At 39.4% G+C, this 23,376-nt stretch overlaps 1 protein-coding gene across 3 annotated transcripts in view; it reads right to left on the minus strand.

The window, feature by feature from the left end:
• The window catches only part of rcan3 (RCAN family member 3), a 49,483-nt gene extending 26,357 nt beyond the window's left edge, over positions 1 to 23,126 (minus strand). Inside the window, exons 1-2 of one of the 3 annotated variants that reach the window (XM_014469629.2) lie at positions 22,944 to 23,126; positions 21,071 to 21,318 (exon numbers count right to left, since the gene is read on the minus strand). In XM_014469629.2, coding sequence (XP_014325115.1) covers positions 21,071 to 21,280 — 210 coding nt within the window. In that variant the 5' untranslated portion in view covers positions 21,281 to 21,318; positions 22,944 to 23,126. The other 2 variants (XM_023353202.1, XM_005801267.2) reach the window with 2 other exon arrangements.
• Positions 23,127 to 23,376: the final 250 nt, after the last annotated feature.

Below are 23,376 nucleotides of genomic sequence, written 5' to 3' on the forward strand. Positions count from 1 at the left end.
ACAGATCCACCGCCTGCCAACATGCAGTGACCTTCACAATTTGTCCTGCGCCGTCATCTGCTGATGCCAGCACATTTTCCAGGTAACATTAGTGTTGTGACAAACATGACGGCCTCCGTCGTCAGCTCCCGTCTCACTCAACACGACAACAAACTGAGCCGCCGCTATGACTTCCCTAAAGCAGAAAGAACAAAGCTCTTCTGACTGGTGCCACCAGCTCTGGGGTTACTGCATAAAAACAACCTGTTCAGTCCAGAACCGCTCCATTCGGCTCGTTGATGATATAAACAGCAGGGACTGAGCCAAGCCGCTTCACCGGTGTCAAAACAATGGCTCCACAGAACCGTGGCCACTCACAAGGCATCTCTGCTAATTTTAAACTCGGCTATTTGCTTTCCTTCCATTCAAGAAACAAACGCCTAATCTTTCCCTGGAAGATCTAAATATAGCAGCAAACCTCAGACCGGGTCTGATTGTCCATCCTCAGCCATCACATTAATAAACACAGGAGCAGAGCTGATTAATTGAATTAATTGCGATGAATCAACTAATTAACTAATTTAGTAAATGATTAATCGTTAACTGGAGTATACGGACTCCAAAAAGGCCAATTTGCTGAAAAAGCATAGCAGTAGCAGTAATTAAGCCAAAACTGTACAGCTTTAGCTTCACCTGGTTCAAATTAATCAAAAGTCTGATTAGTCTTAGTTAGGGCTGTTGCAATAAATCAATTAATCACATGATAAATTAAAACCAAGTCAATAATTTCCAATTGCGGGATTTACTGTTTTTATTGTTTTTCCCTTCCTACCAAAAACTAGACGGTAAAAGTCTTCAGTCTGGTGTTTTGCTCTCAGCTAGCTTCTTTTTTGGTGGAAAATTTTGTTAACAAAGACTGCATAATTCATTTTATTTATTGTTTCTGTTTTGTTTATTTTTTTTGGATATTTAAAATGCCTCCCAGCTGCAGTGTTAAATATCCATTAGAATCATTTCATTATTATGCATTGCATCATTATATCACTTAAAAATAGTTTCAAAACAAAAATAACTTCTGGGACAATTTATCGTCCAGCATAAATTTGCTGTAACAGGCCTAGTTTTAGTTGAAAACTAATCTACTAAGGACCTTTTGCTATCCAATTAATCAGATTAAACAGATTAGCCCATTACTATATTCATGTTAAGTAGAAAGAGCTGAGTTTTCACATGTTGATGCTAGAAGTATATTCTTCTTTTGCTTCAAATAAGTATTCACTAAAATTGTTTTCTATTAAAGCATTTTAGGCATTAGAAGTGTTTGTTTTCATATTTAAAAGTAGAGTTGAATTATTTGTTTATTTGCATCGTTTAATGAACTTAAATGAAAAAATCTGCAGAATCTTCCCATTTTGTTTTCCAATTAGTCGATTATTCATCAAAAATAATTGATATTTATTATTAATTGTTAGTTGCAGCCCTAACAGGAGCCTCAGATGGGGTGAGATCATGAGAAAATACAGCAGGTTGACAGCGAGGTGAGCTCAATCAGACGTCCCAATGTGCGCCGTTTTAATCTGTCCTCTTCCAAAGATCTCTCCATCGCCAACAGAGTGCCAGAAACCAGGATTAGTGGTGTTCTTTACGCCTTTTAGAAAGTCAGCCCTCTGTCTGCTCTTTTAATTGTCCACAGGCTTCTACTTTTTGGGCTAAATCTGGAACAGGTGGATGAACAGGAGGGTTTAGTGACGATAATAAACACTGAAACTTGAGTTAACTTCATTTTTCTTTAATTCTCTCTCTCCTCTCAGGCCAATCCTGACTACAATGACTCAGATCGGTCTTAAAAAAGAAAAAAAACGCGCACGCTGTCCCACTGGTGCCTTTCGCATCAGCCGCTCTGCAGTGGACTGGGGCTGTAATGAGAGTTGGGAACGAACGCAGCAGCTGCCGGGCTCAACGGGAGAACGCACAGTGAGTGGTCAACACCCGTTGTTTGTGCGCTCCAGATATTTTCAGTCCCATCAAACAACAAGCTCGTGACATCCTGAACAGAAGGAGCGAATGTGTCGAACTAGAGAAGCACACGCAGCTGCCAGAAAAATGACAAACAAGGCGGCCGAGGTCTGAATTTGAATCGGAGCACTGACGTAATCTACAGCGAGTAATAAGTTGCATTAAAAAGCTATAAAGTGGAATGTAGCAGAAGTTAAAACGTTCACATAGGGTCAGCTTTACCTGCAGCTGCTTCTCTAATCTTCCATTTGTGATTAGGGACAGTGGGAAAACATGCAACTGCTGTATTTTTAATCAAGACATTGGTTGCAATTAAACCACATTTTCCTTTTTCTCCATCTGTATCATCATGATGCTCCATTGGTTTCCATGACACCACAATCTGCAGGGGCATCAAGGGCAGAGAGAGTCATTCCAAATGCGTAAAGATATTATTTGGTTAATATGAATGCAAAATGTAGTTGCATGCAAGCAATCCTCTGCGATTTCAATATCGTAGCTGCAGCTAAAGCTGAAAGGTGTTCGGGTTTAGATAATCCTCACACCAAATCAATCTTTATTCATAAAGATGAATATGGATTATATTAATACTGTTGCAATAATACAGCACTTTGCACAATCTCTCCTTTAAATGCCACTTTTTTGGTGGTGCACCTGCAATGCTGCTGTGATGGGAGGGCAGAGCTAGACAGGAGGGGGGAGGAAAGGAGTGTGTGTGTGTGTGTGTGTGTGTGTGTGTGTTTCTGTTTTCTACTGCGTCTAAAACCGACCCCACTTCTTTCCCCTGCATGCGTCTTTCATAAATCCCACTATCCATATCAAATCCATCTTTTCCCAGCGCTGACATTTGTCCCGCAAAGCCACGTCGGCTCCCGCATTCAGAGAATTGAACCAAACACTCTCCGTGTTCGCGTTTCATTCATCGCCGTGCAGGGGGCGCGGCGTCGGTGCGTCTTGGAGAGCTGCGGATCCCATTGATAAAAATCCTCGTCTGAAGGGGGGGGGGGGGGGGGGGGGCAGGGCTGCATTCAACGTCACCAAGACATGCATGCATCTATAGGGCAGCATGCAGCAGCAGCAGCAGCTGGTGAACAGCCGCAAAGCTAAGGGCAAACTCAACAATTTGGGTCGCAATGTGTAGGATGCGGAGCGTACCTGCATTTTGTCTGACGTAAACACCTCGGTGTCTACCTCGCAGGCGATGATGGTCACCATCTCCAGTTTCATATTTATGGATGGCATTCCCCTGTGTGGTTGGTAGGAAAAACGCAACGGAGCCAAAACTCTGCTCGTTCCTGCCAGCGGGTCGCAGAGAAAGCGCTCTCCTCCGGGAGGAGCTGAGGTAGCGTCCAGAGAGACGGAGAGCTGCAGCAGCCGGACTCCTCACTGCACTGAAGCGCCGCTCAGAGTGATGCTGCAGCAGCCGGACAGATCTCACTCCCTCTCCGGCCCTCCCCTCTCCGCCCGGTTCTGGCTCCACATTGACGTCATCATCAGCCTTACGTTAGTCCGGGTTTACGCCACTATACCGAGCTTGCTTGCTGCTCGACGATCCGAGCAGGGCGCACTGCAGAATTCACCGTCCGGATTTTTCCGCTTCATCTTGTTATTATTACCGCTTTATGTTTTCAGGGCTGCCGCGCGGAGAAATGTGGCGCAAACATTTGAGGGAATAAATTAAGAAATGGCGCAGCTTCAAAATAAAACAGCTGAGAGGCTGCTGCCTTAAATCAGCTTTTTTTTAAGCTGCCAAAAAACAAACAAACACATTTTGGACTCCAACGCAGTGAGAACATATGTAAATCTGTGAGAATAATGTCACAATATTTCGAGAATATAAAGATAATAATTGAATATGACTTTATTCTAATAATATTACTTTGTACTTGTATTTTTATGACTTTATTCTTGTATTTAAAAAAAACAACCTTTCTTAGTGTTACGGTAATATTCATAATATCGAAAATAAAATATTCACACCCTTTGAAATTTGTCCAGTTTTGCCATGTTGCAACCATAAACCAATTTTTTCCACTTTCGGGATTTTAGGCAAAAATCAACACAAAGTGTCTTTACAAATAAAAAAATCTGAAAAGTGTGGTGTGCAATTGTTCCCAGAGAAATCAGGCACAAAATAATTCTTCACGTAGTTGAACATTTATATTCATGCTCTTATTTTGACGGGGGCAAAAACTGTTTACGCAGCAGATCCATTTCCTTTCCCCCCCCCAATAACTTTACATCAAACAAGAAACATATAGGAACAAATAAAAACAAAACACGAACAATAAAAAACAAGATACACAATATCTAAGGAAATTATAGAGCATGTCAAAATTAAACTGATGTTTGAGGTTTGTAGTCTTTTAGAGGCAGATATAATTTGAATTCAAGTTAGCATTAGCTTCCTCTAAATTCGTTGGTGTAGCGCTTTAGAGTCATTTCACATGTTTATCCAGTAAAGCAAAAAGAATAAAAATGTGACCTTGCTTTTGAACATAAGCATACATTAAAAGGACACAAAGGAATTAAACTACATGAAGAAACTTTAAGTTTCAGTTATTTTTTCTCTCTTGCATCATCATATTGAACCACAGCTTTAGCTACGTTGTCAGAACTGCTCAGCCTCATGAACGTTTCTTCCCCCTGTAAAGGCAAAATTGCATAACAAAGCGCATGTGACGCTATATAACTGCAGTTGACACAGCTTGAGGTATCAGAAAAACGAAATGATCAGCAGTCCTGTAAATGTGCTGCATGCTAAAAGTGGTTGATGACACTAAAACCCAAATTACAGGTGTGTGAATTTTCTCTCTGTTATGATTCAGAGGTGGAATCTTTGAAAGAACATCTTTCAAGCTCTTCTTTAGCTGGATTAATGATTTTAGATGAGCTGTGTTCCCTTCATTATCCTGTTAATCTGAGTTTCCAATACAGCGGAGGAACAATCATTCCAAAAATTCCCAAACCCATTACAGAGCTGCATAACAATCCATGTCTCCTCCGCATCACTGAGATCATCTCTCTTACCAGCCCTTCATTTCATAACGATAATAATAATAATAATTGCTCAAGCAGCTGAGACAGCTAAGTCTCCATGAGCCATTAATATTGAGGCCCTAAGCGGTTAGAGTTATTTATGTCTTCGTGTGTGTTAGACAGCGTCCAAACTGAGCAGACGGAGAACATGAGGAAGATATGTGCAAATGACCGTGACACGCCTCCAGCAGATGATTTGTCAGTCACTCCAGTTTGGAAAAATCTGCCTGTAAACGGCAAAACTGGCCGCACACATCAGGAAGTGCGACACGTCTTCCCACAAGCAGAGCGCCGTCAGATTCTTCCTCTCCTGGGAGGAAATCTTTTCATTTCTTCAATTCTCTGCGCCGTGAAAAGGCAGCACGGTGGATGTAATGCGACAGGTTTAGACATTCTTTCCAAAGCCCTCTCACAGCTCATTAATCATGCGCTCAGAGGTAACAAAGCAGTGCGACAGTGTCATCTTTACTTTCAAATCCTCTCTGTTTTTTGGAGGATAATGAAGCCTCCAGCTCGTCAAAGGTTCTGATCATTTATTTATGCCATATAGGGACAAAGTTTTATAAAGGTTAGGGACAAACATTCAAAGTCTGGAGAAACCTAAGTGAAAGAAAAGCTTCCTGGTGCATAAAAACTTGGACCATCATCCTCTAAGTTTGCTGCTTTTGAGGGTGCGTTCATACCGGCCATCTTTAGTCCAGTTTAATCAAATTCTATTTGTTTGGGAAGATCTCGGTTCGGTTGAAGTTGAACTTTGGTGCGGTTCAAGTCCATATGTGAACATCAAGCGAACTGGAGATCGTTCCAAATGCATTAAGCGGACTATAGCACAGGGCATTCTGGGTAAATACAACCAAAACAAACGCTAGCATGTCAAGACCTCGCAGAAGAAATGACTTGCAATCTTTTCCCAAAGACAAAAGAGAAATCCTACAACCGCTAAAATATGACGCCACTCCATTTCTGTTTACATTTTGCGAAGAAGGAAGTTGCACTCGTTCCCTGGCTATTTTTTGAGGTTTTTGTGTCATTTTCTGCAATAGTTCTTGGTTTAGCACCCCCACAGGCAAGGAGGAGAACATGTTTTTCAAATGGTTTGGATTGTTTACACAGAAGAGTGTGACAGCAAACTGCAGCAGCTGAAAATGTAATAAATGTTGCAATTTTAGTCCTCAATCTGAGTAAACACCGTCAGTTATCCTGGTTTTTTCAATTTTATCCAATGCAGTCTAGCTTAGCCTGTTCAGCAGAGACTGTAGAGTGGCACAAAGAGCAGTGGCTTCTTGTTTGTTTCAAATGAACTTCATTATCATATAGCAATAACCTGAGTAAACACAAAAAGCAGTTTTGAGTAATTTATTTATGGGAAAAAAAAATCATAAAAATGCAACAATTGCTATCAAGTCTTAAATCACTGGAGAAATTTTTGCCACACAATCTTTATCTGAGCCATGTTGGTGGAGGGTTTGAGCTTCAGCTGTCTGTTTTATTTATTGTCACATCATCCCAACCAGATTTAAGGCTGGACATTGTCCAGGCCACTCTAAAATTATTCTTTTGTTTTTGTTTATTGTGCCATTCAGAGGTGAACTCCTGATGAATAACTTGAACTTCAGTATAAAAGTGCAGAAACCCGTGAATTGACATTAATTTCTATCTGCTGTACAGCAGCAGGGATGAACAGCTCTGCTGCTTCATGAAAACAAAATGGCTTTCCATAGGTTTTCTCCACAGTCTGTCTTCTTCTTACATTGGGTAAAATTATGCAAAACACCAGGTCTATTGGACTGACGTATGGTTTCAAGCAGAGAGATTTTTTTAACAGGCTGGCATACTGAGATTGTTCTTCAATTTTATTTCGTTTTTTTGGTGAAACAAGAACAACATGACCTGATTTTCTAGCTTAACACAGCTTGTAACAGTTTCAGCAGACAGGAGGCATGAAGTATTCTTTTGTTTGTGCAAAGAATTGTGAATGAAGAAGAGGAACAGCAGGGCTTTGAGAATGAGGCCAGAGAGAAAGAAAAGTGCTTCATCATCCTGGGTGATCAATTGTTCTTATCAGGTGCGACAGAACCGATCAGAGGAATGCAAAGTAGAATGCAATGCCCTGTGTGGCGCAATGGTGGCAAGGGACGGGCTGTAAATAAAAACATCGCACCAGCATGGATGGTGTTTGTCATTTTGTAATATCCTGATTTATTTTATTTCATGTAAAATTCATGATAGCTAGAGATGCATTCTCATTCTAAGGACGTTATCTAACAGTTTGTGTCACTAAAAGCATGCTGAGAAGGTAATGTTGGGAACAATCACATATCATTTAGTTAACTTTTATTGTTTTGTATCTTTGAAATTAAGCTTAAGTGATTGTCGAACCCTAGTGGTGTGTTACATGGGTCTGAACAAGACTTATGACTTCTTAGGACATTCTGCAGCATTTCAAGTAGAGTACGGATGCCATTAATGCTTGTAAGGCCTATGAGATTTTTGTATACATAAATGTAGGAGCGCTGTCTGAATTCTGACCACAAAATTAAGTTTAGGATTCCAGGATAGACCCAGAACTGACTGAAGGAAATACACAGTGAAGCTCCGCTTATTCAGAGTTCAGTATTTTTGCGGATTTGTCTATTCATGACGGATTTTTCTGTGGAAGGAAACTCCAGATTATTCATGAAAAATTAGCCTATTTGCAGATTTTTCCATAGAGCAAATCTAAAATCTACAAAAGAAAAAGTATTATCTAGATGCAGTGCTGCTGAGTTTCCATTACGAATGTGTGCTAAACTTTTTCGATATTCTGTGACTGTAAAAAAAAAAAAAAAAAAAAAAAAATATATATATATATATATATATATATATATATATATATATATATATATATATATCAATCAATCAATCTTTATTTCAGACACAAAAGAGGTCCATAGTAAAACAAAAAGAAAAGAAAAAAAACAAAAAGAAACATGACAGTCACTGAGCCACAAATAAATGATGACGCCAATGTTTCCACAATCTTGAGAAAAATCTCGCTGTACTAAAAACAGGGTTTACTAAAATTGCTATTATATTATTGTATGATACGGGTAATCTACACATACATTTATACATGAGATTCCTGAGCGCAGCTGCACATGTGGGAACAGCGTTATGTGCAAACATGTGGCTGGCACTGCTCCATCTAGGCACTTTGAGTAGGAGCCTCAGGCCATCATTGTATGCCACATAAAGTTTGTGCAGGCTACTTTTTTTATATCTTCGCCATAGATGGGCTGTGTAAAATGAAGTACAAAAAACTTTAAAAAGAGCTACCTTCACAGAGGATGAACACATACCAAACTTTCTAATCAAAATATTAGCCTGTGCATTCATCATGCAATACTGCCTACAAATGTCACGATCATCAGATAGGTCATCAGTTATGTAATGTCCCAGATATTTAATTTCATTGCATATATTGAGGACAATGCCAGATAAAGAGAAGTCAGGGGTTATCAGATGCTTATCTGCTCTACTTCTAACAATCATGACATTGCTTTTCTTAGCGTTATATTTGACATCAAAATCACATCCATATTGGGAGCAGACCCTTAGTAATTGTTGAAGGCCAGCACTATATGGGCATAAGATTACCAAATCATCCGCATACATTATGTGATTGATTGTGCGGTCATATATATATATATATATATATATATATATATATATATATATATATATATATATATATATTTTGCAACTGCAGTGTTTCCATTGCATAAGAAATTAAAATCACACTGCATAAGTTTGTTTACAAAGCCACAGTAGACATTATTCTGGTATTGAAGCAACAAGCCCTTTATAAACCAGTGTCTACAAATAAGTATTTTGCTGCTGTGTACAAACCAGCGTGATGCAAAAAAGTGTTGCCATTCCAGTTTTTGGTTTGGCTGAAAAACCACCTCATCCTAGCACAAAAACTTCTTAGCAAACAGTATGAGTTTTTCTCTAACTTGCTGTGTTTCCATTAAACAAATTTATGCTTATTTGCACATTTTTATGAGCTGGTGTTTGCACAGAAGCCAATCCAGGAGCAACTTTCCTTTTCCATGGCGCTAATTGACTGTACCCCAATAAAAAAAAAACCCCGCAAGACTGTACATATTAGCTTCTGTGGTAGTTCTAAGGCAGTTTCCACTGTGCGTATGAAAGCATATTTTGAGTTTGAACTATTAAAATAGACAGTTATAAGTGTTTTTAAAGGGGAGTATTTGCAGATCTCCCCTATCTACAGGAAGTTGTGGCTCCTAAATCCCACAAATACCAGGAGTCCTCTGTAGATCACTGCTGCTGTGGGAAGCTCTTGGGATCCCCCAGAATTAATAACATCTTGTTTGGCTGAAGAATGTCCGGATTTCCCAAGTGAACTTTTTATCATCATGATCCAGAAAACAATGAAGGCATACAATAAAAATGTAACTAAAGCAAAAACCTACAGAACCATTTTCTTTATGTCTCAGGTACCTTTTGAAGACTGCATCTTTAAGAAATGTAATAAATTAAAATACTTTTTACATTTTCTTATAAACTAAATTTAGCAATTATAATCTTTCAAATTTGCATTACCTATAAGATGGCACTAACACTTTGAGGAGTAAAACTATATATATATCAAGCCAGCTTCTGCCAAGGGAAATAAAAACTGACCAGCAGCACCCCTAACGTACATTTCCTAAAATAGAACCATTCCCTTAAGTATAATCCATTTGCCTAAGCCGTAGCTAACCCACAAGTGAAGCTGTTAAAGCAAGAGTCTTTTTACTAAACCTACAGAAATAAAAATATCACACCACAGATGTGAGTTTATACTCCTTAAATAAGGATTGTGTCTTTAAAAATGGTAGAAATGTATATATTGCAGCGTGCATGACATGCACAAACAGAGAATAAGAAAGCAGGAATGCAGCAGAGACGCTCAAAGGATGAGATGCAAGCAGAATTTGTATTCTGTAGCAAGGCTCTGCAGAGGAGGGGGGAAAAATCAGGGCAGTGGATCATCATGCTGCTCTGATTTATGCATCATCATGGTGCTCACATACATGCAAATCCACGCAAAGTCGAACAAAGCATCAGGGGAAACTATGAAGCATTTTTTATTTAACAGACAAAATTAATAAAAAAAACCCCCAACTATGACAAATATGAAAAATCTTTCTGTAAAAACAAGCTGAAAATGAACACAATAACCTTTAAAACTAGCTTCAGAGTCAGAGAGCTGCAGAAAGGCAGAGACTCTCTGCAGGTATGCGCTTCCTGTGGTCTTCAAGAGGCTGAACCCAAACACACCTAAACACAGGAAATTGTGCTTTCTCCATCGCTCTGATACCAGCCTCTCCTTACCTCACTTGGCCCAGCCAAACCAACTCACGGTGCCAGCGCCAATGCAGCTGCTGTAATGTAGGCCAAGCTATTTATAAAGCAAGCAGCCAAGTAAAGGCACAGGGAACCAGGGGGAGGCAGAGGGATGGGAGGATAAAAGAATGTCTACGGGGCAGAGAGACACATCTACAGAGCGTAGGTGAGTAAGTGCGGGGTTGATGAGCGGCGCAGCCATAGAAGGACTAAAAAGTAGAGAAAAACAGAAGAGAAAGAGACAAAAACAAGGCGTCAGTGTGCTTCTGCTGAGGACATGAGTCAGCGTGAATACTTCCAGCTTCATTCAACAGCCGAAATCGACAAACATAGAGAGATAAACTCTGCTTTAAAGCCTTAAGCGTTTCTCAGCGGACGGCTGGAAGATGGGATGTCAAAAATGTTGATTTTAACATCATGTAGCAACCACATCTAAACACAGAAAAACTCTGTGTCCAGCTACACAAAAACAATTATTGCAATTATTTGGTTTTAGGATAAATAAATAAGAGGTTCACAGATGCTTTCCCTTAAATTCTCCTGGTTAATTAATATTTAAGGGCCTAAAAATGAATCTAATTTCAGAAATAGTCACCTTCCTGAAATAATGGCTCAAGTCATTTTTTGCCAAAAGATGGTTCAGGCAAAAAAACGAAAAGAAAAGAAATATCAGTTTGGCAAAAAGTACACAAAACAGTGTTTTGGTTCAAACATATCTTCAGTTTAAAATAATAAATGAATTCTAGCTACTTTTCCAGTCACACGGTGCATAACTGAGAGGTAAAATTATGAATGGCTTTCAAAATAAAAATGTGGCATGTGTTTACTCCAATACATGTAAATATAACCCAATGCATTGTGCATTTTAATCTAATTTTCATTCAGCCATGAACCACATAAATACCCACAAAACATATGGAATCGGTTGAAACACTATCTCCATGGTGAAACATGGTGGAGGCAGCATCATGCTGTTGGGGCTGGGAGGAAGTTTTAGAGCTGGGATACAAACAGAAGCAGTCCCAGCACAGAGACCTGAGGTACACCAGAAAAGACAGGCCTGGTTGCTATTGACAACCACGAGTTTGCTGATATTATACAGCAAAAGCAACAATAAGTTTGATTAGATCAAAGCATAATGATATAGTAAAATGCTTCAAAAAATTAAGAGCTAGATTTGAATATAACTCTTTGGCAAAGTTTAACATTTGATGTTCACTGACATTTCCATCCAATCTGACTGAGTCTGAGGAAACAAATAAAAATGAACAAAAATCTCACATTTGTGGATAACATACCGCGAAAAACCTGGAGCTGGAATTTCAGCAGAAGTGTTGAATAAGTGGAATTGAATGCAAATGAATCCAGAAAAAATATGCAGCAGGTTATACAGATCTGGATAAAATGAAGAGCCCACTGCACTGAACCCCATTGAAAACTTCCTGGTTGTTCCACCAAATATTGATTTCTGAACTCTTCCTGGGTTAAAACATTAGTTTTGTTGTTTCTAAATGAATATGAACTTGTTTTCTTTGCATTGAGGGCTGAAAGCTCTGCATCTTTTTCGTTATTTTGACCATTTCCAATTTTCTGCTATATACAACATTTTTGCTTAGAATTTCAGAGACATGTTGTCAGTAGTTCATAGAATAAAAGAACAATGTTCATTTTACTCAAACATAAACCGATACAGAGTAAAAGCAGAGAAACTGGTCATTTTAAGTGGTCTCAATTGTTTCCAGAGCTGAATTGATGAATCAAATAAAATTCCAATAACGTAAAAACGTGAGTTTATGTTGCAACATGACAGAATAATAAAAAAGTTCAAGGGTTGCGAGTGCTTTTGAGGTTTTGGATCAGAACTCAAACAAATCTGTGTCAGCCATGTTGTTTCACCTACAGTCATCACAAACTCGGCTGAAACATGGGAACTGACAGCATAGTATGTTTCTGGTTCACAGCCCACATCTGGTGGGCCACCAGCAGCTGTTTGCCGTTTTAACTCGGTCCAGCAGCTTAGGAGCTGCAGAGATGAGCTGCCTTATAGCTGTGAGAGCGTGGGGGTGGGGGGGAATCACAGACTAACACGTGCCGGTGGTCCCACTGATTGCTTTGCTTAGAAATCAGGTCAAATCTTTGTACAGGCTGAGGCACACTCTCCGACCCCCATGCAAACATCTCTGCAGCTACAATGACAAAAACCAACAAAGAAGAAATGCAAGTTGGCCATGAAAGGACCTGAGGCCGTCTCTGAGTTTCCGAGACAACACAAAGCTCGGAGAAATGTGTCCCATTTTCCAAAGGACGCAAACAAAGAAGAAGAAAGAACTCGAAGGAATTTTACCAGAGGATGAGAAAAGTATTAAACATCTATATTTGGAATTGATGAGCTCAAGTAGTGAGTTTGGAAAATATGGTCTGCAGACTTTAAGTGAAAACTTTGGCACTAATGAACAGTAAATACCAATTAAGCTGCAGCTTCCACATGTAACTGAGACAAATGCAGTTAAAGCTTCGCTAATTTAAGCTTTGTTCTCTTTGGATTGAACCACAGTGCTAATAAAAACAAATAATCAATATTAATATAATACTCTGAACTTAAACAGCAGGGGTATTTTAACTGAAGTAGATATTTTAGAGCAAATTTAAAAATGTTTCCATGTATAGAATATATGAAAACATTTTTAAATATTAAGAAAATATGCAACACCTAAGCAACCAAATAATGTTTATACATTTAAGAACATATGCAGCTTGCAGCTCCATCCAGTTGTCGTCATTTTATGTAAAATCCCAAATATAGAAAATGTATTTTCTTACACAAACGAAAATTCATACAAAGCATTCAAAGGAAGGGCAGGACAGCCAGATTAGAACAACAGTTGACATCCGGTGAGTCATTGTGGAGAGACGCAAAGAGTCTGACTTAAATGACAGTGAATAAAAGGAGGAAAATAACGTGGATGAAAGACTTGTGGAGAGACAGAAATAAACAAAAACTGAATCAGCGACACGCATGACTGTTTTTCCATCTGCAAGAAGGGTGACAACGGCAAAAACACAAGAGGGAAGAGAGAGGAAAGAAATAAAAAAATCACTACACCATCAATAGTTCTTTTCTGTACGAGACAAGTGGCAGAAATTGATTTAAACGCCTCTCTCCTGATAAACATGCCTGGAAAAACAACCTCAGTGACAAAAAGATAACAGCAACAAGCTGGTGTGACTAAACAAAACCTAAAACTATAATCAAAGTTAACAAAGTGGAAGAATATATCTAGATATGTTGGCCTTTAAAGCATATTTACAGCCAAAACAGAAAGAAGAAAAACATCCAAAGCCAGAATTTGTCATTTATTACTCAGCCTGCCGTTCACTGTGGGTTTATTTCAGCTCCTTAATTCTCCTCTTTCATGCCTAAAAGCAATCACCAGGGCAACATTTTTCAATTTCATGGACTGGATGATTGCATTTATGTCTCAATTCATTAGAGTCCATTTATTCTTGGCATCTGTTAAATAAGAGCTGATGGTTTTATTGTAGTGCTATTTTTGAGCACACCCACAGAAGATTTACCTTTTTTAGGACTGATTGAAACACAAAATAATCTTGATTTAAATAGCATCACAGAGGCATGACAAAGAACAAACATCACAGTTGCTTAGGCAGCATCCTTAATCTTGCTGTTTTATAATCAGCCCCTTACATGTAGAGGGAGTGTGGGTCCGTGGAAGACAAACCATCCTTTTTTTAACCAAAACAGCCCTGAAGAAAAACAGTCAGAACATCAAAGAGACAGAAATAATATCTTAAAAATAAGTTGTAATATGTGAGGGTGGAAAACAGCTGCAGGAAACAAATATAATGATGTGAATATGTTCGTCTTTCAACAAATGGGTTTTAAACATTACTAAGTTTTATAGATGAGCCGTGAAATAGGAGATATTTCAAAACGGTGATATTTTTATTACTTTCCCACTATTGTGTATCAACCTTGCATTTCAGTACCAGATGAAGCTGGGGTTGGGTGGTAACTAGTTACATTTACTTGAGTAAGATTTTGTAAAAAAATTTTTTTTTAAATTTGCTTTTGAGTATTTTTACTACGTTGTACTTCTTACTTTTACTTGAGTAACTTTATTACAAAGTATTGGTACTCTTACTTGAGTAAAGTATCTGGTACTCTGCCGTTTTGTTGTAACCAAAATTTGACTAGACACACACCTGAAGTTTTTGTTAAATTCATTCTTTTAAAATCTTTTGCCTGATTTTGTTATTCTGAAATTATATTATTTATATAAATTATTTTCATTTTGATCTTTAAAATACCAACACTTCCACATAACTTTAGATTCTGGTCCATCTCATGACGTAATTTTTAAAAATGAAATGATAGATAACTTGAGTATAAGTACCGGTTATAAGTACTTAAGTAGACCTTTTATCAAATACTTTTTTTTACTCTTGACTAATTTCTTGGCTACTTTTTACACATATAAAACATGTTGACGTAATGCTACTCTTACTTAAGTACAATTTTGGCTATGCTAACACACTCCCTAGAGCTGAAGCGTTCGACAGTCCCGTCCTGTTTTATGCAAACTTGTGTTTTTCCAGTGGAAATAAACAAGCGTGAGAAGAAACACACAGAGTCCAGGCAGCAGACACCAGCTGACATTTAAAATCCATTACATGACGTACCGTTGATGCAGTGCTGAACTTTGCTTTATTCTTATCTTCTCCCTGCGTCTAATCTATAATGCTGTGGAAAAGAGTTTTGCTTACTTACAGGTTTCTTCTGTTTTTGCTGTATTGTCACAGACTTTAGCTCATCAAAGCAATTTTCATATCAGGCAAAGATTACCAGAGTCGAGAAATAGCAGGAATGCAAGTTATGGATTACTGAGTTTGAAGAAAGTGTACAAGAAAAATACTTTTTCACAACGCTGCACGCCATCTGGTTTTAACAATAGGGGTGGGCGATATTTACTAAGAGTTTTATTGAGATATTTTGTGGTACTATTGCAATAACAGACTATTTATTACTTCTTTTTTAGGTAACTGCATGGCACATCATTCATGCCACCACAACAACCACAAGAAAAATATTCTTATTTGAAACAAACTTCTTTAGGACTCCGCTTATTTAAAAAAAAGTGTGATTTCTATCACAAAACGACACTTAATCATATTTTTTTACTGATATTCGCTGATGCAAACATTTCTGATCATACCTTAATTTTTTTTAAAAATTTACAATCAATAACTGATTTTTATCTTGACAATTATAAATCCAAATTCTGTTTTCACTAGAATATGTTTCATGAATAATGATAAACGATGCGATAAATACCCACAACCTGATTAGTAATTCAAAATGAAAAAATTTTTTATCTTGGTTTTATTTTATCCATGCAAAATTAATTTCGACTTTGTTCTGCAAGCTTTTCTTTCAGTTGTGTTTTTTTAGTGGATGTTCAAAAATTTCCCTTCTGCAAACTAAACTCATTAGGCTGCTTTGACGCATATGATTAAGGTGAATATTGTTTCACCTTAATAGTCGGAACTAGAGATCACATTTGCTTTAACCACTTTAATTATCTTCAGCAAAACATCTTTAATTAAAAAATGATTCATGCTCCACAGATAGTGACCATTATTAATCGCGCTGCTGGTAGCCAGAGAAAAAAAAAAAAAAAAAGGTCGTCATCTCGGTTTAGTCGCATTGTTCCATCTACTGCTGTCAACTTGGCTGAAATTGCTTTCTGCTTTCTTGTATGTAACAAATAAAGGAAAAATAAGCGCAGTGGGTCGCTCGGCACACCAGAATAATATCCAGGCCGCTGCAGGAGGCCAGAGGCGTTCGCTCACTCTCCACCGCATTATGTCTGACCTTCAGTCTGCCAAGCACCCGCTCTCCCCCCACCAAGGACCGACACCCAAAAATAGATTATAGTCTCACACATGCAAACACATCACTACTACTGTCCATGCACACACACTCCTACATGAATTTATAAGATGCACACACACAGTCACTTTCTCACTGTTCACATCCTTTATCTTTCTACTTTTAGTTCCCAAGGTTTCAGGAACATTCTGTGCCGGAGTCTTCTTACTGTGTTGCTCAATAACTGTGCGTACAGCGGGCTGCGTCATCAGACATCACAACGTCCACCAGAGCAGTCCAGCTCCTCACATGCCTTCAGAAAACATCAGCGTTTCAAGAGAAAAATCTTTACAGAACAAACAGTGAGTGTCAAATATACAGCTGTAACGTGTAAAAGTGAGGGGGGGGGGGCTGCCCCAAGTGGAGGAGTCCAAGTATCTCAGGATCTTGTTCACGAATGAGGGGAAGAAGGGAGCGGGAGATCGACAGGCAGATTGGCGCAGCGTCAGCTGTCAAGCGGGCGCTGTACCGGTCCGTCGTGGTGAAGAGAGAGCTGAGCCAAAAAGCGAAGCTCTCGATTTACCGGTCGATCTACGTTCCCACCCTCATCTATGGTCATGAGCTTTGGGTCATGACCGAAAGAATGAGATCGCGGATACAAGCGGCCGAAATGGGTTTTCTCCGTAGGGTGGCTGGGCTCTCCCTTAGAGAGAGAAGCTCAGTCATCCGGGAGGGACTCAGAGTAGAGCCGCTGCTCCTTCACATTGAGAGGAGCCGGTTGAGGCTCGGGCATCTGGTCAGGATGCCTCCTGGACGCCTCCCTGGTGAGGTGTTCATGTCCCACCGGGAGGAGGCCCCGGGGAAGACCCAGGACACGCTGGAGGGACTATGTCTCTCGGCTGGCATGGGAACGCCTCGGGATTCCCCCGGAGGAGCTGGAACAAGTGGCCGGGGAGGGAAGTCTGGGCCTCCCTTCTGAAGCTGCTACCCCCGCGACCCGACCCCGGATAAGAGGAAGAAAATGGATGGATGGATGACATTTGTATCGACAGACGTTTTTAAAATCAAAAATAGAGAGCTTATATTCTATATATTTGTTCTCCTTTTGTTAGAATACATATATATGAGTTTAAATTGGAAATACTTTGGATTTTCATTACCTGTAAGATTAAAAAACCAACACCTTCATGTTGCATAACGCTTGCAGCTGGTTGATTGCTCTGATTGTGGACAAAGCAAAGCTCAGCCAGAGAGCAGCAGGAGCTGCACTGAAAGCTTTGCTCAGCGCTGATTAGGCCTGATATACACCGGTACTGTATAGAACGATTTATAATGGCATCTCTGACCTTCGTCTCAGCAAACACAGAAACCTCCTTGGCTTGTTACTCTGCCCAAACACCTTTTTTTTTCCCTCTCATGTTTGCTTACTTTTTACTGTGGATCCATCATGTCCACATCAGAATTAACACCGGCTGCAGTGATACATTACGGGGATGATGCATTATGCTGGAAATAAGGAACACAATAAATCCTAAATTAAGACACAGAAAATGTTTAATTAAGTCTGCTATAAAATATAAAGGAGATCAGTAATTTACATACACTAAATAAATAGACATTCATCTCCCCCCCTCAGTTTACACATACAGTATTTCCTCAGTGTTTTGTAGCATTGCCTTTGAACTGTATTAAACCTTTTGGGGGTTTTTTTTCTCCACAAATGTCTCGTAATAATTTGCTGAAGTTCTGGTCCATTCCTCCTGACAGAACCGGTGGAACCTGGTCAGGTTTATAGGCCGCCATACGCACCTTTGCCTTTTAAGATCTTAAAGACATTAATAAATAAATCACGATAGAACTCTTTCTCTCATTATTGTGGCATTTAGCAAATAGAAATAATTTTGGTAATGTTATCTGACCTATAAAAAGAGAGGTTTGGTCTGATTTACCTTTAGACAGTGAGGGAAAAATGTGCATGTTTTTTTTTTCTAGTGTGGATAAACTTCTGGTTTTTTAAAGTTTTGGACAGACATTAATAAATTTACATTTTAGTTAAAATACAACAAGACAGCACAAATCATCACAAAAAAAATCTATTAACTATAAAATAAAATGACGTCTTTTTGTAAAAGAAACTTTCCCAAAATCTGTGGAGATCCAGAGATTTGACTCTTTTGAAACACTACAAAACTAAAACCACAAGATTTATATAAAATTTTGGAGAGGAAAGAAAAAAAATAATCAAGGCCCTGGTCATAATTCAAGTTATTATGTGTTGCTCTGCTGCTCTGTATTGAATTCATGTAAATGGATAAATAAGCAACAGCCCCATGTTTATCACTGGGATGATGCAGGATCTGGAACACAGAGCACTTCAAGGGCGTCTCTGTTTCAGCTCAAAGCAGGTCAAGGGAAGAAAAAGCTTCAATAAAACTGTGCCGATGCAAAAGAAAGCAAAAAGGCTTTTACACAAAGTGTGCAAAGTAGTTCTGATAAACGCAGGGGCACTTTCTCCTTCCCATACGCCGCCTGTCCCTCCCTTCGCTTCCTCCCTCTAAAAGAGTGTGATTACAGAAACAGGCCGTCCTCCTGCCTGCATGCAGACTTTTGAGAGTAGACACAGAAGGTAATGTCTGTGTTGGAAGAAAGCCAAGAGCCCAAAGACAACAACAACAACAACAAAAAACAAACAGAATATGTAGGTTGCAATGTTCTCACTCATCACAGAAGAAATGGACTAAATGTCATGTTTTAGCAAACAGGAGAGCTTTGAAGTCTCTGAGAGGGTTTACGTGAAGAAGACGAGTGAAGCCAAAAACATCTTCATTATGTTCTTTTGCACTTTAAAGCAGAAATAATAATTGGAAAAAATTATTATTATTTTTTTTGCTGTCTGGAGTTAAAGCAGACAAAACCTCTCTTGTTTAGGTCGGTTAGACTAAGAGAATATGTCACATATCTATTATTTAACATCTTCAAAATCAAAAGTTTACACAGGATGATTATTATCTTAGATGATGACGTCACAGCTTTATGTAAGGTTAACTGACACATCTGAGTTAATAGGGTGGATTTTAGGTCACTCCTGGAGCAAACTGTTTTCTTGTTTGACACAACAAAATAAATGAGTCAAGATATCAGTGAGAGATTTGTAGAACTGAACAAATCCGGTTCACAGACATGATGGGAACGTCCAGTCGTCAAACCACTCTGGAAGGAGGCTCAGGTGATTCTAACTGGCCAAAAACAAGAGAAGTTTGGTCTGATTTACCTTCAGATGTGAGAAAAATGAAGTGCATGTGTCTGTTTATACGGTGTATGTAAACTTCTGGTTTCAACTGCAGGTCCTCACTGCAAAACACCAAATCTTACCAAGTACTTTTTTTGTCTTAGTATACTTAAGATAAGACAAAACTAACAGAAAGGTAGCTTGTTTTAAGTCAGTAATTCCTTCATATTGACCTAATGTCAGATTATTCCAATCAAAAATGTGAAAAATCTCTTTTTATAAGTAAAATAATCTGCCTGTGCAACTGGTTCGGTTTGTCTTATTCCAAGATATTTGCACTAGAAGCTAAACCAAAATATTCTGTAAAAAGATTTTGTGTTTTTGCATTTCTCATCCCTGCTTGCTGTCCTCATTTACCAAGTTTGAATAAATGTCTCAGGTTCTATTTTTAGAGCAGCTTGTTTGACTAAAACATACAGAGCATTCTCCATTGACATGTTTCTATCTGAAGTGTGTGTGGGCGTCATTTCCACTTAAAAGCCGGAGCGTGAATCGTAATGAAGTGAGAAGGCAAAACAAGCGGAGGGAACGGGGGAGAGGAGGGCGCCACGGCTGGGAGCAACGGGCGTACAAACAGCAACCTCACAAAGCAAGAGTGATTCAGTTAAAGGGATTCTGTGCAAGAGCCAAAATTAGCCTTTCTGCTTTGTATTTCAATAAAAAGTGGATCAATCAAGGAGAGGAGGAGGAAAGTTAATGAGAGATATTGTCATGCGGGAGGCGAGCTGGAGAGACGGATGGACCTGACGGAAAGAGAAGAGGTCTAAGGATGCCAGCAGGAAGGATGACGAATCTCAGGACAGCATTATTAGATTAGAGGGCAGAAAATTACAAGTATTTTCTTTTGCATCCTCCTCCAGAAAACGGGATCCAATGATCCCAAAGCTTCCTGCTTCAGGAGTTTGATCAAGCTGTGACAAAAAAAAAAAAACATCCTCAAGAGGCAGAAATCTGTTTGCAACATGCATGTGCGTGGGTTTGTACATGAAGCCTGCAGAGAAATCTACAGCACAGACATAATTGGTGATGAATAGCATGCAGCCTGGGCTGATGGTGGAATGATATCCATCAGTCACCATATGACAGATGGTTTAAGCCCTGAATGTGGCTTGTGATTCTGTGCAAGTCATGTTGTAATCCGCTGACCTGCATTCATGCCTCCTGCTAAATAAATTTTAGCAGCATCAGGTGTGTGTGCAGTGGTGTGTGGGTGTGTATGTGTGTGTGTTCAGCAGGGTAGCTTGAGACAGGAGCATAAGCTCTGAGTAACACCACGCACGTGCTGCTGGGATTTTCAATCTTGGATCGACTAAAGCAGCAGAAGAGATGACTCAAACATGAATAAATTGATGCACTGACTCAAACAAACACACACACACACACACACACACGTGCACCCCCCTCACGCCCACCCCAACACACACACACTTGTCAGAAATGTGGAGCAGAAAGCAGCGGCTCACCCTGTGCATGTCCTCCTCAAACACAGTGTCATGGACGCTGCATGCAAAGAGTGCGGTGGGAAGGTCGCTCAGGTCCATCATCTCGTCCGCCACACCATCCTGGTCGCTCTCGCCGAACACCATGTCCTCTTCCTCCTCCTCATCCTCATCGGGATCGCTGCTGTAAGCCTCCGACCCGTTGCTCCAGGCCTTAAAGTTCTCCCGCAGCATCCTGGATCTTTTCCTTTTTATTTTATTTGCTGCTGAAGCTAGAAAATAAAACAAGAGATTAAAATGTGTGAAAGTGAGAAGGAACTGGTGAAAAAAACTGATTTGTCATTTTATCAGATTCAGTTGATTTTGCAGCAGGTTTTTAAACCAAAGTTTTACTTTTTCAGTTATTCTGCTGCTTTGCTAATAGTGGGACTTTGATGCGTTTGATTTAACTACTTGTGAGTGAAGAACTTTTCGATAACAATAAATTTTTTTTAAAACTTAAGGCGAGTAAAAGTGTTCAATAATATTTGCAGGTGCATGTCAACAAATTAAAATGGAACTAAAAGGTTTATTATGATTATTAATTCCCTTTATTTAATCAGGTAAATAAAGGAAATAAATTGAAATCCTGATCTCATTTGCAAGAGGAACCTGGACAGAAAATCTGCAAAACACAACAACCTGGTTACCACACAGAGAACGTATGGATGACTGTGGAGAGGAAGATGAGTCAGATTGTGGCTCTGCAACCTGAGCAGAACCACAAGCTGATCAGCTCCATGCTACGCTGCACGGATGCAGTAATTCAAGCAAAAGGAGCCCCAACCAAACACTAATGCCTTCACTTTGCACTCTATTTGTATATTTTTCAGTAGGCCTACGTTTCTGTATAATTTATTATTAATTTATAGTTAATCTATGAAATGAATGTCACTTTCTGAATTGAATTATGATCATTTTATGAGATGCATCTGTTTGAGGCCATAAAGCAAATGTGTCAAACTGAAGGCCTGGGGGTCAAATCTGGCCCACTGTAGCTTTTTATGTGGCCCTCTAGACTCCCAATAAGTCCTTCCAGTTTTTCAAAAATCTGCAAAATTCAAACAAAATCAACAAATCTCTACTTTTTTTTTAAATTTTACTGCAAATTTTCTCAAAATTGGTCAAAAACATTGAGTTGAAGTGACTGCTGCCTCAGCCTTACTGGATGTCAAGTTACAGTCCATAATTTATATGACAAGTAATAAAATTCCTTACAAACATTTCTAAATTGGCACCACAAAATCTATAATTTTGATTGCAAAAAAGCACAAAAGCTATCACAAAATATTGGAAGAACAGCTGTTTACTGGTATTTTAACAGATTAATTGGTTTTATCAACACATTCTGGCACAACCGGCCCTAAAAGAAACTTTTGATATGGTACAAAATAAAAATGAGTTTGACACTCCTGCCATGAAGGAAAAACGCAGAACGCTACCTGACCCCATTACTTTCATTAGAACAAAATGCCAACGTTGGGTTTAGAGTGGAGTGCCATCTAGTGGCATAAACTAAAATTTCTCAAAACAACGCTCATCAATATATTAGGACCTACAACACGTCTAAACGCACCAGAAGGACGCGGTTTAAAATAACAAGAACGGATATCACTGTAACCTTTGAATCAAACCATTACTGTCCTTAAATACCTAAAATAAAGCCAGGAATCCTCCAGAACGAGTAACTTCTGCACGGCGCTGACAAGCGGAAATGAGACTGACAGGTTGTTTCTCGGAAGAGTTTTGCTGTTAGTTAAAAGTGACGCGTCAGCAGCTCAAAGTTTGCACTAATTCGCGTGGAGTTCCTGTTCTGATCGCGCCAGATCCAAATGCTCCTGTCATCATCACCACTCACCGAACCGCTGTCAGTGAACGCGACCAGAACCCTCCATCACAAACGGAAGGAAACCAGAATCTTCCCGTCACTTTGCTGAGTCAATCGGATTGGTGATGCTGTTATTTTTGTCGGTGCCGTCAGATGCGTGGGTGTTTGTTGTCCGTGGATTATCATTGGGGGCATGGTCACGGCGCAAACTCCTCCGGCGCTGCCATGCGCAGGTGGAACCAATGAGACGCCGACGGCGGCCGGCAGCGACCAATCAGGCCGTCGCGAAGGGGAGGACGCTCCGCAGCAAGATTGGTGGAGGCCGTGGGGCAGAAAGTGGCTCTGCTGCAAACCGCTTTAAATACCCGGCAAGGACGTCTCAGTGAGTCACAGCAGTAAACTGTTAAATCTGTCCACTGCTCCTCCCGCGGAGTTAAGATGAGCTTAATGTGCTTAAATGTTT

This window comes from Xiphophorus maculatus, chromosome 19 (genome assembly GCF_002775205.1).
Source record: "Xiphophorus maculatus strain JP 163 A chromosome 19, X_maculatus-5.0-male, whole genome shotgun sequence".
NCBI classification, from domain to species: domain Eukaryota; kingdom Metazoa; phylum Chordata; class Actinopteri; order Cyprinodontiformes; family Poeciliidae; genus Xiphophorus; species Xiphophorus maculatus.